Raw genomic sequence first — 15,933 nt, 5'->3', positions numbered from 1 at the left:
TTTCCCACGTAACATAAAAATAGGCAGGGGCATTAATATTGCATGTATAGTAAAGTCACCGGTATGTTAGAGAACTTTAGGTGGTCATACCTAGTGTATAATAGTAACTAGGATCTGATGAGATGTGGTGATTTGTAGTGTCAATAACATGTAGTATCCAAAATAGAAAGTGTATTAATCCCTTCTGACAAGTTCATACTGACGAGTAGAACAATTTAGATTAACTTCTTTTATAAACTATCTTTGAAGATTACCGTTACGAAACCTTCAAGTTCACTTTTGCCCCTAAGTGCAATATAATTGAAGCAATGATTGTGAAACAGCCAAGCATTTACATGACATGTTCTGTAACTAGTGTAGTAGCTAGGTAATACATGTATATGTGTAGTTATGTTTGAACTAGAATTCATGTAAGAAACAGGGATAAGAACAAATATTTACATGTTACATGTACCACATTTCAGACAAGGCTATATGCCAGTGTAGAAAAGGGATTTTTTCTTCCATCACAATCCAAAACGCAAAGACCCCCCCCCCCTCCACAATTTTCAAAACATCATGACCCCCCCCCCCCCACTGCCAATTTTAAAAACAAGGTGACCCCCTACAAATCCACACTCCCCCACCCCCCACCCCCACCCCGGCCAAAGAAACTGACCGGTCCCTAAGTGATTGACCTACCGTGTTATTTACCCTGGAAGAAGGGTCCAAACGCCACTTCGTAACACTATGTATGCCCGGCTGACCTTCCCACGGCGTGTTACTGAGTCATGGATATTACGAAAGATTCAAAAACTTTGGAACTTTTGCTGGGTCACCTTGCTAAGAGACAACCAGAGTCTCTACTCATCTATAATCTGGTGAAACATGTCCGTAGCAAGAAATGGGACAGAACGCATATATTTGTCGACGATAGTGACATGCAGAACTGCACTACCGTATTATGTCATGCTCCGAGTACACTAGCTGAAAATATCGACGACGGTGCCTGGTTTCTGTACAGTCAAGATGAAGACCGACTAAAATCGACGTTGGAGAAAGTCGGTGTTGCCGAGGGCCGTCGTCTAGATGGTTCCAATAGCAACACGGTCATCTTTGAGGATTTTGATGATAAACTATCGCAAACCATTACCGAATATATGAACTATCATGGGTTTGAGGTGAACAAAACCTATGCTGCTAGATTTTATGTAATTGATGAAAAGGTGTCCACGATCGGAATGGAGAAACCGGCACCTCCGAGTGGATATAAACTGGCACCACTAAGACCTGAGCATGCGGGGCTTGTTGCGTCGAAGACTGTGTTTTGTTCTCCAGTTTCTGTACCCCTTGTACGGAAAATGATCGAAGAGTTTCCGTCATGTGGTGTTTATGCACCCAATCGAGATGACCCCGTGGCCTGGACAATGATGCAGCAGCATGGCATGAATGGTTCTGGCTTCACACTACCTGAGTATAGGAATAGGAAGTTTATGACGATGCGACATTGGGAAATGATGTCCTATTATGTCAAACATGGCTACAAAATGACCTTGGCTACTGCAGATAGCAATGCACCAACGCAAGGGTACCTTAAGAAATCACCACCAAATCGTATCATTCCCGTTTGCCTAATTCGTCGAACTTTTTTCAACAAAGGTATTAGAGGGTCATTTGCGGCGAATCTGTAGCGAAGAATTTAGTTTTCACTGTCTATAGACCGTGCCTGAAGACTGATTACGTCACAATTAGAAACAATGTAAATTCAGAGAACATTTTCAATAGATAACTCATATATGCACCAATTGTGTGATTTGAATTATGAATGCGATTAGGGGACCGTTTTGTTTCCAAGAAAATCGACAGTCTTCCATTACCCCATACTGTTACATCATGGAGGTATATATACAAGTTGCACATCCATGGTTACATGTAAGCACAGACAAGTATCTGTGATGTAAGATAGTAATATCAGATTTGGCGGCCATATTGGATTATAAAATAATTCATATTTTGATCTCTATTTCAAAACTTCGTATGGTAGCCTTTAATTTTTCTTCTTGGCTTTAAATAACTGAGATTGGGTTTGAGTTTTTTTATTTAGTGAGTGACGAATCCAGTGACATACGCAGAAATGTGTTTTTACCCTATGGTATTACTAAAATGTTAAATTCTTATGATTTCTCTGCGAGAACTACTAGGTATTGACACTGGTAATAGGCAACCTATTGAGTGCCATCTCGAATTCAAAAGAAACAACCTATGGCAAAGAGTGGACATGAATGATGCGTGAGTACAAGCCAACAGTAAATGGCCACCAGCGGTCAACCACCTGTTGACTTTGTCTTCCCAGTGCAGACGACACCTACAACGTTAAAATAAGTGGAAGGGAATTATGACAAATGGTGCAGCGGTGTGCTATTGAATCATATCATTTTGAACCTGTCAGCATTCGACAAATCAGTGCTAGACCTTACACAAAAAAACGTGCATTCTCGCATTTTTTCCACCTGTTCTTACAGCACGTTTCGACGGTGCCGTAAAAGAGGTCGTGGTTTGCGACGATGCAAACGTGCGCGTGCGTGCCTTCTTATGCGCTCAATTTTACGGATCATGACGAAGACCGTGATAAGTACAACAGAGTCCATAATAATTCTTCTGTAGAAACAAATGAATCAAGTTTGAAATCGGAAACGACACCTTAAAAATGCCTTTATTTGGTTATGTATTTGAATAAATAAAAGTAAGCTTATTGGCGTGAAGTTGTAACTTGAAGTTTACACGTAATGGGTGTGAAGTTTCGTGTCCGATAACTAAAACAGTTGTCCGATGTATAACTTCCTGGTTCTCATATCGAGTTGTAAATTAGAGAACTACGCGTCATCCACAAAATTACCTTTCTCTAAGAAATTGTTTTAAGACTGATATTACTCTAGTACTATTTTTCCAACGTTTTCGCCGTGGTAATCGTAAAATAACGTAATTTTGTCCAAAAATGAGATAATAAGTGTAGAATTAGGAGCACGCTACAGGTTTTGTTTTACAAAAAATGGATTTTTATAAAAAGAAAAAAAGAATTCGTTGATAAGATATGATCTATACCACTGAATGACCCGGGACGCTGACCAAATGCGGCAGGGGGTCAAAAATAAGTCATACATACGCTATTAATATTCAAATCTAATAGCTCGACGACAGCAGCTCATGTTTATCTACTTGAGATCAAAAAGTTCCAAGTCATGTTGAGTTTACACTTTTCCACCACTGAAAGTTGTGACAATAACACTCTAGTTACCAATTACCATGGTATCGTTTCTTCTCCATGTCTAAGGTTTAATTTACTCTGTCATATTACAGAAATAATGCCGAAACGACTTCGGCGTGGTTGTCGGGATGAATTCATCATATTCAAGATATTGCAGGTACAATACAGTCGTCGATTTCGGAATCTGTTATTCATTATTCTCATATCCAAAGTAACATTTGAAATACAGGTTAAAATTAAAATTGGTTCTTGTGGTTACACGTTCAGTGTGACGTAATGATCTGACGTCAGCAGTGTACCTGGTTCTCTGGGAGTCCCTGTTGTTCAACCAGTCAGACAACAACGAACACAGTGATTTGTCATGTCAATTGAATTTGCTGCAGAAGTCGATTATTCTACCCTCGTTACATCAAGTGTACATCTATAATTCTACTTATATTGGAGTAATATCTGCTTTCACTGAGGCAGTTATAGGAGCAGAGATAGACATGATTACATTATTAAAGAACGGCGAACGATGTTTGAACTTTCATAATAGTCTAGTTCCTGACGACCGTATTCCGATTTTCAACTACATTATATCTTCACAAATCGGAATATGGTCGTCAGGAACTCGACTACGTTACAAGGACTTGAAATTAATCAGCGTACCCAATTCATTATACTCCTGTGATTTCAATGAACGAAAACGAAATTCATTATAAAGGTACCTGTACTCGTGTGATTTCAATGAACGGAAATGAAATTCATTATATAAAAGGTACCTGTACTCGTGTGATTTCAATGAACGAAAATGACATGTTTTACACATTGTGGACTTTATATATGCATGTAAGCTTACGCATAATAAAATTAGTGATAATATCACAGCTCGAACGACATATATATATATATATATATATATATATATATATATATATATATATATATATATATATATATATATATATATATATATATATATATATATATATATATAATATTATAGTTTTGGTAGTACTGGAACTCTTTCTTGGGTGTAACTCGGAGTTTCACGCATATTGCGATCATCAGACACAAGTGTCTGATGATCGCAATATGCGTGAAACTCCGAGTTACACCCAAGAAAGAGTTCCAGTACTACCAAAACTATTACGCTCTGCCACTGCGGTATAGAGCACTGTCTTAGCAGATTGATACTCACCGAGTTATATAATATTATATATATATATATATATATATAATATTATACCCTGTTGAGGGTAGAAGAGGGTAGAAGAAAATCAAGTCGGGTTTTTCGTCTCTACAAGCCTGTTTCGTGAGTAAATCACTCGTCAGGAGATGTTGATGTACATGACGAGTGATTTACTCACGAAACAGGCTTGTAGAGACGAAAAACCCGACTTGATTTTCTTCTACCCTCAACATATACTCCGCTCTGCGTGCAGACGTATCGAGCACTGTGCTACGGATAAATCTTACCACTGACTTCCTATATATATATATATATATATATATATATATATATATATATATATATATATATATATAAAAGCTATATATAAGCTATATATAAGATATATATATATAAGCTATATATAAGCTATATATATATATATATATATATATATATATATATATATATATATATATATATATATATATATATATATATATATATATATATATATATATATATATATATATATATATATAAGCTAAATCATGTTCCGATATACAGTTGCGAAAGTTTAGCCAGGCTGCTATTCAATATTACAAACGGTCGATTTTTAAATAGACCCTGGAGTGTACTCCAGGGCTTATGTTTGTTTGTTTTTGTAAAAAGAATATTAAGTAAGGAGATATTCTTATATATAAAGCACAGACCCAGATACTCTAGTATTAAAACTCAGCCTCCACTGCGATCATATGGTTGCTTGTACTGCATGGTGATTAGGTCAGGCTGTAATTTTAGAAGCTAAATCTCCGTGCGTGGTAAACAATAACAGTCCTTAAATACCCATAATGCAGCAGGGAATATCGACTACCATATGGATCTGCATGCATAAAATATTAGGCCACGCGGACGTTCGATATTAAAAATAGCTGTACTGAATGGCAGATAAACCCCTGGTCAGAGAAGGTCCGAGTATACGTACCGATGTCACCGAAGATGGCGCGTAGAACTCGTCGCTACGCAAAATATGTCATGCTGTTTCTTTGGTTGGCGGTGTGTGTAACCATTCTTATTATATTTTCAACGTGGCATGGTAGAAATGGTAGGTGGTATTATTATATATATTTATTCTTTGTTACTAATACAAAATAGATATACTGGCAGTATACTATATGTACAATGTACCATCACTTACTCTCGTAGAAACATATGGGGACCCGGAGCAGATCAACATGCCATCATTGTAGTTGGAAAGAGATCAACTTTTGAGTTTTTATAGTGAGTTCGCTCATTTTATCAATAATTGCACATCTGTTTTGACCACAATAGCTTTTCATTGAATTATTGTATTTTACTTCATCGCATTCTACGACATATGTGAAATGTACACATTGTATCGTTCAAAAACTATGGTATATATTACAACGTTGTGTGGCAGATGTAATTGTAATGGTTATTACTCTGGGTTATTAGACATTGACAAATTTTGAAAACTAACATACTTGGGCCAGCTGACTTTGGTACATGGTGTTTCCATGGTATCCCCATGTGGAGTGAAATGGATATAGTATTCGAAGCATGAAATAAACAACCCCACTACATTAAACTGAAGTATTCCGTTTACATATTTCTTCAAAGTCGTCTCGCAACTTTGTTAATTTTCGTTTATATATGCCGCCTTACACGTACATATTCGTAGGCCTATGCATCTACAACTGTTGCTATAAGTGTATTAGGCAATTTTTATAATCAACCGTGGCATCATGTGTCATTTGAATCTAAGTGTAATAGTCTACACTCTCTGCAATGTGTCTGCTTGGATATGACGTAATTCATTCGCCTGAGTGACCTGGGTTTGACCTTTAAGAAATGCCACATCAGTACCGGGATTAGTACACACTATACCAGTGATAATATTATATGCTTTGATACAATGACTGATATATGGTGGTGTGGTAAAGTTTTTTGCATAGACGTTTGATTTGTAACGTTGATAGTTTATTATGGGAGGCCAGAATCAATATTATCATTGTATAGAAAATATATCAAATGGGCACAAGAATTCTTCTACCAGAGTATCGGGGAGAACCCCATTTGTACTCGCACATTCACAATCGTTAGAGTCATTGTATTATTTTACCAACATATGTGTAAAGAAATAATATTCCCAGCGCATAACTAAATACATTTATCCTTATTTCATATACAGAAATGTGTCTGTAGATGTAAGAATGATAAAAATAAAAACGGGATGCGAGTCGATCGTTTCTAGAGATAACGTGACGTCTGCGTGTTGTCAGATGTTTATGTCACATTTACAATAGATACAAAATGTATTCCATATCGGTAGAGGCCAGGAATTTGTTAAAAGTATTCGAATGAAGTGTTAGTGTGCAAATAATTCTACTCACATATCTTCGTTTCATTTCTGTCCTTTTGGGAATGCCATGGTTATAGTTTCTGGGGTAAATTTCTTTTCAATAAAATGTCCCTTCTGACCGTTTGTTCAAGAGAACGATGAACATTAGTATATGATTTGTGTGAGAAATCACAGCTGTGTACATGTTACGAATTCACGTTTTGAGTTCTGTATTTGTTAAACATTTAATTTATGCCCATATATTCGTTTCTAATTTGAACGAACCAAATTTAGACAGCAATTATATCCACACAGTATGGATTCCTGCATCGACCTAATGCTGAAGAATGAAACTGGGGCCATGTAAAACACGATGACTTTTTTCTGCAAATTCTAAATTGTTATTAAACAAATAATGGAGTATGTATGTATGTATGTATGTATGTATGTATGTATGTATGTATGTATGTATGTATGTATGTATGTATGTATGTATGTATGTATGTATGTATGTATGTATGTATGTATGTATGTATGTATGTATGTATGTATGAGAAACGAAAACGTGGAAAGAAAATCATATATATTTAAATCATCAATGGTGAAACAAAATAATACTCAATCCTACACGTCGTAATTGTTCACGTATGAATTATTATTATAATTATTATTATTATTATTATTATTATTATTATTATTATTATTACTAGTAAATATTGTTCGTTTAGTGGTCTAATAATTTAAAATATATTGAAATTACGAAGATCGTAGAACCCTAATGTGGAATTTACATCCATTTTCAGTTCAATTACGTCGTGCGAGATATTCAATTTCATGTCATTGCTCAAGAATGACGTACATGATTGTTTTATCACGTGATCATGAATGTTGTAAAGCTTGCAATCCATTGTGTAAGTGTTAGGTCTCTATATCACCATATGCACTATACAGAACGAGTATTTCAATGCAGCTCACTTACATGTAATATAGTTCATACAAATGTCTATGGCCAATGTGAAATAAACATCTGTGACAACGATGTCGTATCGTATAGTATAGTATTTTATACTCTGTTGAATGACTACGAATTCCTAATCGTTATCACATCAACGTATATCTATTATAAATCGCGACGGTTGCCATGAATTTATTTCATGGTGATTCAAGTATTTAAACTGTTGTTACGCCCCTTTTTGTGTTTTGATATTTGTAGCCAGATGTTTTTTCGTGCGTGCGTGCGTGCGTGCGTGCGTGCGTGTGTGTGTGTGTGTGTGTGTATGTATGTATGTATGTATGTATGTATGTATGTACGTACGTACGTACGTAAGCTCTTATGTACAGTATGTATGTATGTATGTATGTATGTATGTATGTATGTATGTATGTGTGTGTGTGTGTATGTATGTATGTATGTATGTGTGTGTGTGTGTGTGTGTGTGTGTGTGTGTATGTGTGTGTGTATTTAACATATGTAATAAGACATATGTAATAAGAATATAGTTTTACTTGTGTGTTTTCTGTGCATGTCCAAATCTAATTAGCTTGATTTTATTTTCCCTCTGAAGCTCTTCTACAAAGCGAAGGCAAAAAGGGTAAAGGTGAGACGTGTTTGTGTGAATAACTGTTTACGTATGCATCACGTTACCTGGTAATTAATAACTCATATAATATGTGTACATGCAGTGTGTGTGAATCACTTTATCATGCAGAATTAACTCATATAACCTAGTGTTCACGTGTTAATTTGTCTTTCTAGACATATCATTCATTTTTTATTGCAACAAGTTTGCTCTTGTATAATAAATGTTCACAGCGGGATCAATAGACTTTGTGGTCACGTGATAAACTTACAGCTTTGACGAATGTTTTTCAATAGCACCCTGGGATAAACATATTGCATTTTTGCATATGCAAATTTCATAATTTTGTCCCATATTTCATTGCAAGGGGTACATCTGAAAGTGCACACGGGTGAATACGTGTAAACTTCGGTGTACACAACATCATGCTGTCGGACTAGACGGCATTGTGTGCCACTACCCCGGGGGTGCTACATGTCTGTTGTCACAGTTTTCTTTTCCGTATTAAACGCATGCAGGTGATACGTTGCTGTTAAAATTCTGTATAAACCGCTGAGTTTAATAAAAGACTGATTAAGAATTGATATGACGACACATTGTGCAAGTTATCAATTGTCATTTTTTTATCCATAAACGCGTGTAACTTAGTAATAGATTGTTACAGTCTACAGATGACTTGCAGCTCATTCGCTCCTTTTTGTACCCACTGTCATGCGGAACAATACACAATACAGATCTATCTTCTGCCTCTGAACAAATCAGCAATTAATATCTGCAAATATGAATAATAAATCTATAAAAAACACATTCATTCTGTGGCCATAAGCTCATTTCAGAAGTAAATAAATGGCAAGTCTGTTAAGCTGTTACACCAGTACGACCATGAAACCTCGGATTTATCTAGGTGTGTCAGCTTGCCTAGATTTGCAAACGACACCACCAGCTGCGTTATCATACATGTATTAGCAACTATTACGTTTCTATTACGGATATCGTCTGTCGTTACAAATCACCTTTGCCGCCAAATGTTTTGTTCCCGATTCATTTTAAATTTAATATTTAAGAAATTAATCTGCCATTTTGGTTTGGTATATTTATTAACCATAACTTGAGCTAAAAATTATGAACAACATACTTATTTATACTGCCCTTGTGTGTGATTTATTTATGCGAAATTCAGACGGTTACATGAATAAATTACGAGGTGCTAGAAAAAAAGAAAATGGCTCAGGAAAATATTCGATGTTCCCAGTCATGGCACAAATGAAGCTGATCTTGATGAATGTGGTCGCCTCCAAGTTTTCAAATCTATAGTAAAGAGATGTATAAGTTACTGGCTGAAATTAATACTTGAAATTGTCAAACCAAAGATTGCCAAAACAAGAATATATACCTCTTGGCGGTATCAGGAACATTTCGGACGGTGCCATAAAGAAGCCCTGTGGTTTACGACGTTGATGTATTACGATTACGCTGTTTTCTGACATTCGCACTAGTATATTTTTCGGCCAACAAAATTTTAATTTTGCCCTTGCATTGTTTTATTCTGCAATCGATGCCCATTTTTGTATGACTTGACTTTTCGTCCCGTTATCCAGACTTCTGACGTAGCTTACATGTAGAATTCTATGAAGGTAATTTGAAAGGACCTTCGGAGAAAATCAAGGAGCACGCGTTTTTTGCGTGATACCTGTGTCTTACACAAGTAGTGATCTGAATCTGTGCAAGCAGAAGAAGCGAAACTATATAGATGTTTGTGACTGTCTGTCCTCTGATCATAAAAATAGGAATGATATTGACAAATTAATCCAATGCATTTTGTTTAATCAACAGGGGAAGACACCAAATTAATAGAGGTGGATCCATTCCTAGAAGAGTTTAAAGGTTAGACTCATTTACCGAATTTTTCATTTTTTAAAAAAAATTCCTGTTATATTAGTTGTTGACGAAGTCATGTTATTGAAAGCGATACTGCAGAGATGCGAGTTGCAGAAATCCCAAATATATGCTTGCCTGTATAACTATTGATACTGAAAACTAACTCTATACCGCATCAGATTTTCACTCCCAAGCTATTAAACTTAATTTGTTTCCTCATTTTTAAACTTTCACTGCAAATTTCAATATACATGTACTAGTATAAAATAACAGCAATAAATTAATTACCCCCGAGGCGAGTGTACCATTTGGTTTTGACCAGTTGACTCCATATACGTACGCACTCACTCACCCTGGTACATGTTTATCGTCAAATGAACATACCTTTGGGGTATACATATTCCATCTCCCGGGGGGGGGGGGGGGGGGTTATTGCTTATAGATCATATATATATGCAGACATAGCAATAAGTAAAAATGAGAATTTAGGAAAATGTAATCTGCTTCTGAGTGCAGATTTCATAAGTAGTGGTTATCTGACATGGATACTTTTCTTGGCAGATCGGATGAGGTTACCACCGACAATGGAAGACGGTGAAGATGGCATGCGAAGTCACACAGATACCTGTCTCTTACAATATTTCCCATCAATTCAGGAAGATGGTTTGTACCTCATGTGGTCACATTTTGTTAATTCAAAAACTGACTTACGTCTAGCAATGGCCAGTAAGTATTATAAAATTGTCACTGCTCAATTCACTGTTGATTATTGTCTAGATTCAATTCAGTAAAAACTATCCTTTTCTTACCTTATCTTCACCTCAATCACCCCCCCCCCCTCCCCAACTTGTTTTGGTTTGCTGGTTTCTGGATAGAAACAGTTTTATTTTATCATTATCTAAAGAGTAGAAATAAACAAATACCAACAACCATGAACATGCAAAGACGAATTTATGGGATACAACCTGTACTTATCTGTATACATTTGATATGAACTACGCAAACAGCTGTTACTAGTCTTATTTATTGTAGAATGGTGTAGCATTATCAAATTTATCGCCATGCAATTGAAAATGTACACAGAAAAATAATGATATAATTTGATATTTTTCCTCTGAATTATTTTCATCTTTAGATTAATTAAAGTGATCAATGACATATACATTTTTTTACATAAAATTATGCTAGTCTACCTTTAAGGACTATCACTACTACACTATTCTGCTATCCCAACTGTAGCCTTCCTGTTGCTGTAGACTTCAAGGACTATCGCTACCACACTATTCTGTTATCCTAACAGACATTTTGATTTTTCACTCATCCACGTATTATGTGTGTGGCGGGGTGGAGATTATAGACCTGTCAGTCCCAGTGGAACACAGCTATACTATCACCGTAGACAAGAAAAGTCAGCAAAATTCAAAATCAAATTATCAGTTTATAGGATAGCAAATAGCGTAGTAGTGCTAGTCCTTTGAGTCGACAGGTAGGCTAGTGCTATATACATGTGTATGCACAGTCATTTCTGAGACACCAAACAAAAAATTAGCATTTTAGTTTTCTTTTGGAAATTTTACTCGTATCATATAAATTCATTCATTTTTTCTTGATTTTAGATGATGTCACAATGGTCATCTCAGGTGACGTGAAGCTGCTGGGAGAACCCGGTCAGAAAGGAACCATTCCAATAATGGCAAAACCAAAAGTAATAGTCAGTGATATCACTCTATCAGACTGGTTGGACAAAATATCTAAATACACAAATAAAGCTATCCATGTAACATTTCACGATTCTGATGTCATTGACCGAGCTTTTAAAGTATTTGAAGGACTACAGTTCCAACTACATGCACCTGTTATCTTGCACGCTGATATTTTGATTGGACCTAACGGTGATGCTAGTCAGATAATAAATGGTGTCAACTTCATCAGCTCTGCCGGCAAGTATCTACCACAGTCAACCGTATCCCTAGGATGGGCAACAAGGTGGCAGAGAGATTCCCTAATGCTGGCCTATGATTGGCCAAGTGTGATTGACATGGCAAAGTATTGTACAAGAATCCAGCAACCAATCACATTTGCTGTTAGGGCTATTTTTGCCAGTCATTCCATACGTCAGATGAAATGGTTGGTCAGTTTATCCAGTAAATTCACCATAACTATTTGGACTGGAGAGTATGATATTGTCTCCATGGCTGAATTGTCAGTGTTTCGTAAGAGCCTAGAAGCAAAGAAAGTTTTGTATGATGTCCCTGAATCATTTGTACAAGGCTTAGAGTCGACAAAACCAAACAGTTTGACATTTTCGGGAGAAAAATTAAAAAGAAATTTGTGGCAGCCACAACCATTTGACACAAAATCATATGTATTCCTTGGAGCTGAGGTGATAGCATTTGTTGGACCACACAGCTGGCTAACAACCAAAGTACAATACCAAGCTGAGATGGAACCTGACAAAAGAGTAGACATCTCAGGAATGGTGCAGTTTGTAAGTACTACAGAAAAAACGGAAAAAGCAAAGATAGAAATCTACATTCGTAGTTCAGGCATTGACTCGATGTCCCCTGACCAAATACGAGGGGTCAAAGCAGAAATAGGTAGTGATGGAGAACTACGAATATCTTCGGTTAACCTACAAAAAGCTGGAAAATACGGCATGGAGGCAAAAGCACACATACCATCAAATGAATGTTACTATTTTCACATTGTTGATATGGGTGAAGAAACGGCGATTACAATGAATGTCAAATTAGTTAACTGTGATGGTGGTACACTTGAAGTGGATCATCATATTCAACTTCCTCTTACTGTGCCTTATGATTCTACAACAGATGAAGTATTTTATGTCACAGTCAATGGTAGCAGTAGTATTTATGCTGTTCTTGTGGAAAACCTTGTGATCAAATAATTCCGTTATTTTTTGTAGATATCTACAATCACAAAACTTCAGCAAAACTTTCATCAATAACAATACAATAAAATTATCATCTACTTCCAATATTTCAACAGCTGTCTTCATCTCAGAATGATGCCATGACCCACAACAGGGGTCATGACCTCTCACCTAAGGTGATGTAAGTGTCAGTACTGGGTACCTTGCGTTCCTTCCACAGTGAAAAGGTAGAAAACTTACAACTAAGAATCAGTCATTGTTATAGTTTACAGGAAGTGAGAAAGAAGTATTTCCATTTTCCTAGACTGGCCATGAACTGATATACTAGTGTGATGCCAATTTTTTAATCTTCTGGTTTTTTTTTGGTTTAAAGTTATCATTAAAAAGTTTAACATTCAGACTTTCTCAAGTAACTGATTAAAACACAACACAGCAGCAGTTACTGTACAAGAGAGAGACAAAATACAAGTATTGATGATCACAGCCACCCAGTGTCTGTGAAGCTCTTTGTTTCTGTTACATATAATATCTCTGGTAACCAACACAGAGGTAGCCTCAGTGTTTATGGCAATCTGATTAAAATCCGATGTGGTGAAAGCGGCTAAATGCTTTATTTACCTGTACTTCCATCGTTTTGTGTCGTTTGTTTTTGTTCCGAGTGATCACCATGGCGATCACTCAGAACAAAAATAAATGACATAAAATGATGGAAGTAGAGGTAAAGCATTTAGCCGCTTTCACCACATCGGATTTTAATCAGATTGTGTTTATGGCATATTGCCTTCAATCTCTCATATCCTCCATTTGTAAGGAGAATTGCAAAAAGCTGGAAATATAGTTAGTCTTGGTTACCCAGCCTCTCACCATTGGGGGCTCTGCCTATGAGACCACCCCAAATGAGAGTTTGGGGAAATGAGATTTCAATTCAACTGCACAGGAAGTAGCCTCTGGAGCAGTGCATCATGGGGAATACTTCACATCCAACATTGCAGGCTGAACAATTTGGGTACCTTCGCTACAGATTATCACTTCTCAAGTGACTGATATATATTAATTACAACAGACAGGCCTCGTAAGCCCATTTTTTTATGCTTGGAAGAAATGTACAGTGTGACTTCCGCGGGGTAGTTGGAACGTGGTTTCCCCAGACTTTTGTTTAGGGTGGTGTCGTAGGCAAAGCCCCCAGTGGCAAGAGGCTGGGTAACCAAGACTAATAATACAGGTTGAAAATATTTTAAGAACATAAAAAATAAAATGATAGCTGAATATTTAACTCTTTTGTTCTTTAAAAAAAATGAAATTGTATAGTTTTTTCCTTCTATGATGTAAAACAGTGCAATAATTTGGGTGCGTGTAATTTTTGAGAAATTACAGATTTCACTGCATGAATTTTCACTTCTGAATTTTTTCTGTTCACTTTAGAAAAATGTCTATTGATTCACTGCAACCTCTTTATAACACATTGATTGTGAGACATGACAAAGTCTGGTTTATGGTTCATATATACCCTTACAACATCATTTTGGAAGCAAAGATTGAGTGAGTTAACAATCTTACCACTGCTTTGCACTGTGCAATAAATGTACCAATACCTTTATACAATGTACATAAAGAATTCAGGTTTCTTGGGTTGGTTCTACCCGATCTTTGTAATTGAAATAGTGAACTGATATATAACGTTGAATGTGCCTCAGGTACAAATTACTCAGAAATTCAGAGTTCTTAAATCTTGCCAAACTTTTCCATATGAAAGCTTGTCCCTGGTCATTTTGAAATAACAAATAAATTTTGGGGTTCATCATCTTGCTTTCAAGGAAACCATCAATTGTTTATTTTGATATACTTCTTTTAAGTTAATACAGTATTTGGTAGCCATTTGGACGTTAAAATGACTACATTTTGATGTCATTTTGACCTCTGTTTAAAAAATTTGTGCAGCAACCCTTAATTTTTTTAAATCAATTTTAACATTGAATACTAGAAAAGATTGTAGTTTTTGTGAACAAATTGACGGCGAAAGTTTAAACAGTTTATTTCTGAGGTGTATTCTCTACATGAATGATGAGTGAGATATCATCATAGGTGAACTGCATTACTGTCTTGGGCTTCCAGTGAAAAAATCATTACAGTATAAAGTAATGCATGTAATATTTTAAAATCTACTGTCTGTGTTTAAATATCCAACTTCAATAAATGTCTAGATGTTTTAGTCAAGAAGAAAATGCTAAATTTGGGTCATTTTCCATTTTGTACCACTAGGGGGTGCTATTTAGTCAAAACATGCATGTTTTGTTTATTTTTTAAAATTATATTTTATATATTTCAAGTATTATTACTGCTGATAAAATGCATGTCTACAAGAGAATTTGGGCATTAGTATTTGTGGATATCGTTGTCATTTTGTAGTATTCGTATTGTAGTGATTGTTTTCTTTTTTGAGAATATATTTAGAGAAAATTTGAAAATTCTGATAAAGTATACGGAAATTGTAAATAAAAATTATTCATAGTGACAATAAAATCTTTATCTATCAAACCTTTCTTTCTCTCATTTTTTCCCTAAAAGTAGACATTCAGAGAGACTGTGAGATGAGAAGGGAGAGAGCTAGACTGAAACATTCATTGTTGTGGACTCTCCTTTAATCACTCATTTACTTAGCTTATGGGCCAGGGGGTGCTACCACTGGCCAGCTCTGGTAGGGGTGTGTGGCCAGTGCTGGAAAACCCAGATCCCATTTTAGACCCACTTTGACCAAAAACCAATACCCCATTTTAGACCATTACAGATTTTTAAAAGCTGAAAGTTTAGACAAAATATATTTTC

At 35.9% G+C, this 15,933-nt stretch overlaps 1 protein-coding gene across 1 annotated transcript; it reads left to right on the top strand.

Moving 5' to 3' along the window:
• The first annotated feature begins 770 nt into the window (after window positions 1-770).
• On the top strand, window positions 771-13,441 carry LOC144436929 (menorin-like). The gene is made up of 4 exons (XM_078125796.1): window positions 771-1,638; window positions 10,173-10,223; window positions 10,779-10,943; window positions 11,834-13,441. Exons 1-4 carry the CDS (start codon window positions 771-773, stop codon window positions 13,123-13,125), a joined length of 2,376 nt encoding a protein of 791 aa, XP_077981922.1. The 3' UTR covers window positions 13,126-13,441.
• The last annotated feature ends 2,492 nt before the right edge of the window (window positions 13,442-15,933 follow it).

Source organism: Glandiceps talaboti, chromosome 6, assembly GCF_964340395.1.
Source record: "Glandiceps talaboti chromosome 6, keGlaTala1.1, whole genome shotgun sequence".
Lineage (NCBI taxonomy): Eukaryota > Metazoa > Hemichordata > Enteropneusta > Spengelidae > Glandiceps > Glandiceps talaboti.
The sequence above is the reverse complement of the archived record's forward strand: the minus strand, read 5'-3'. Positions and strand labels throughout refer to the sequence as shown.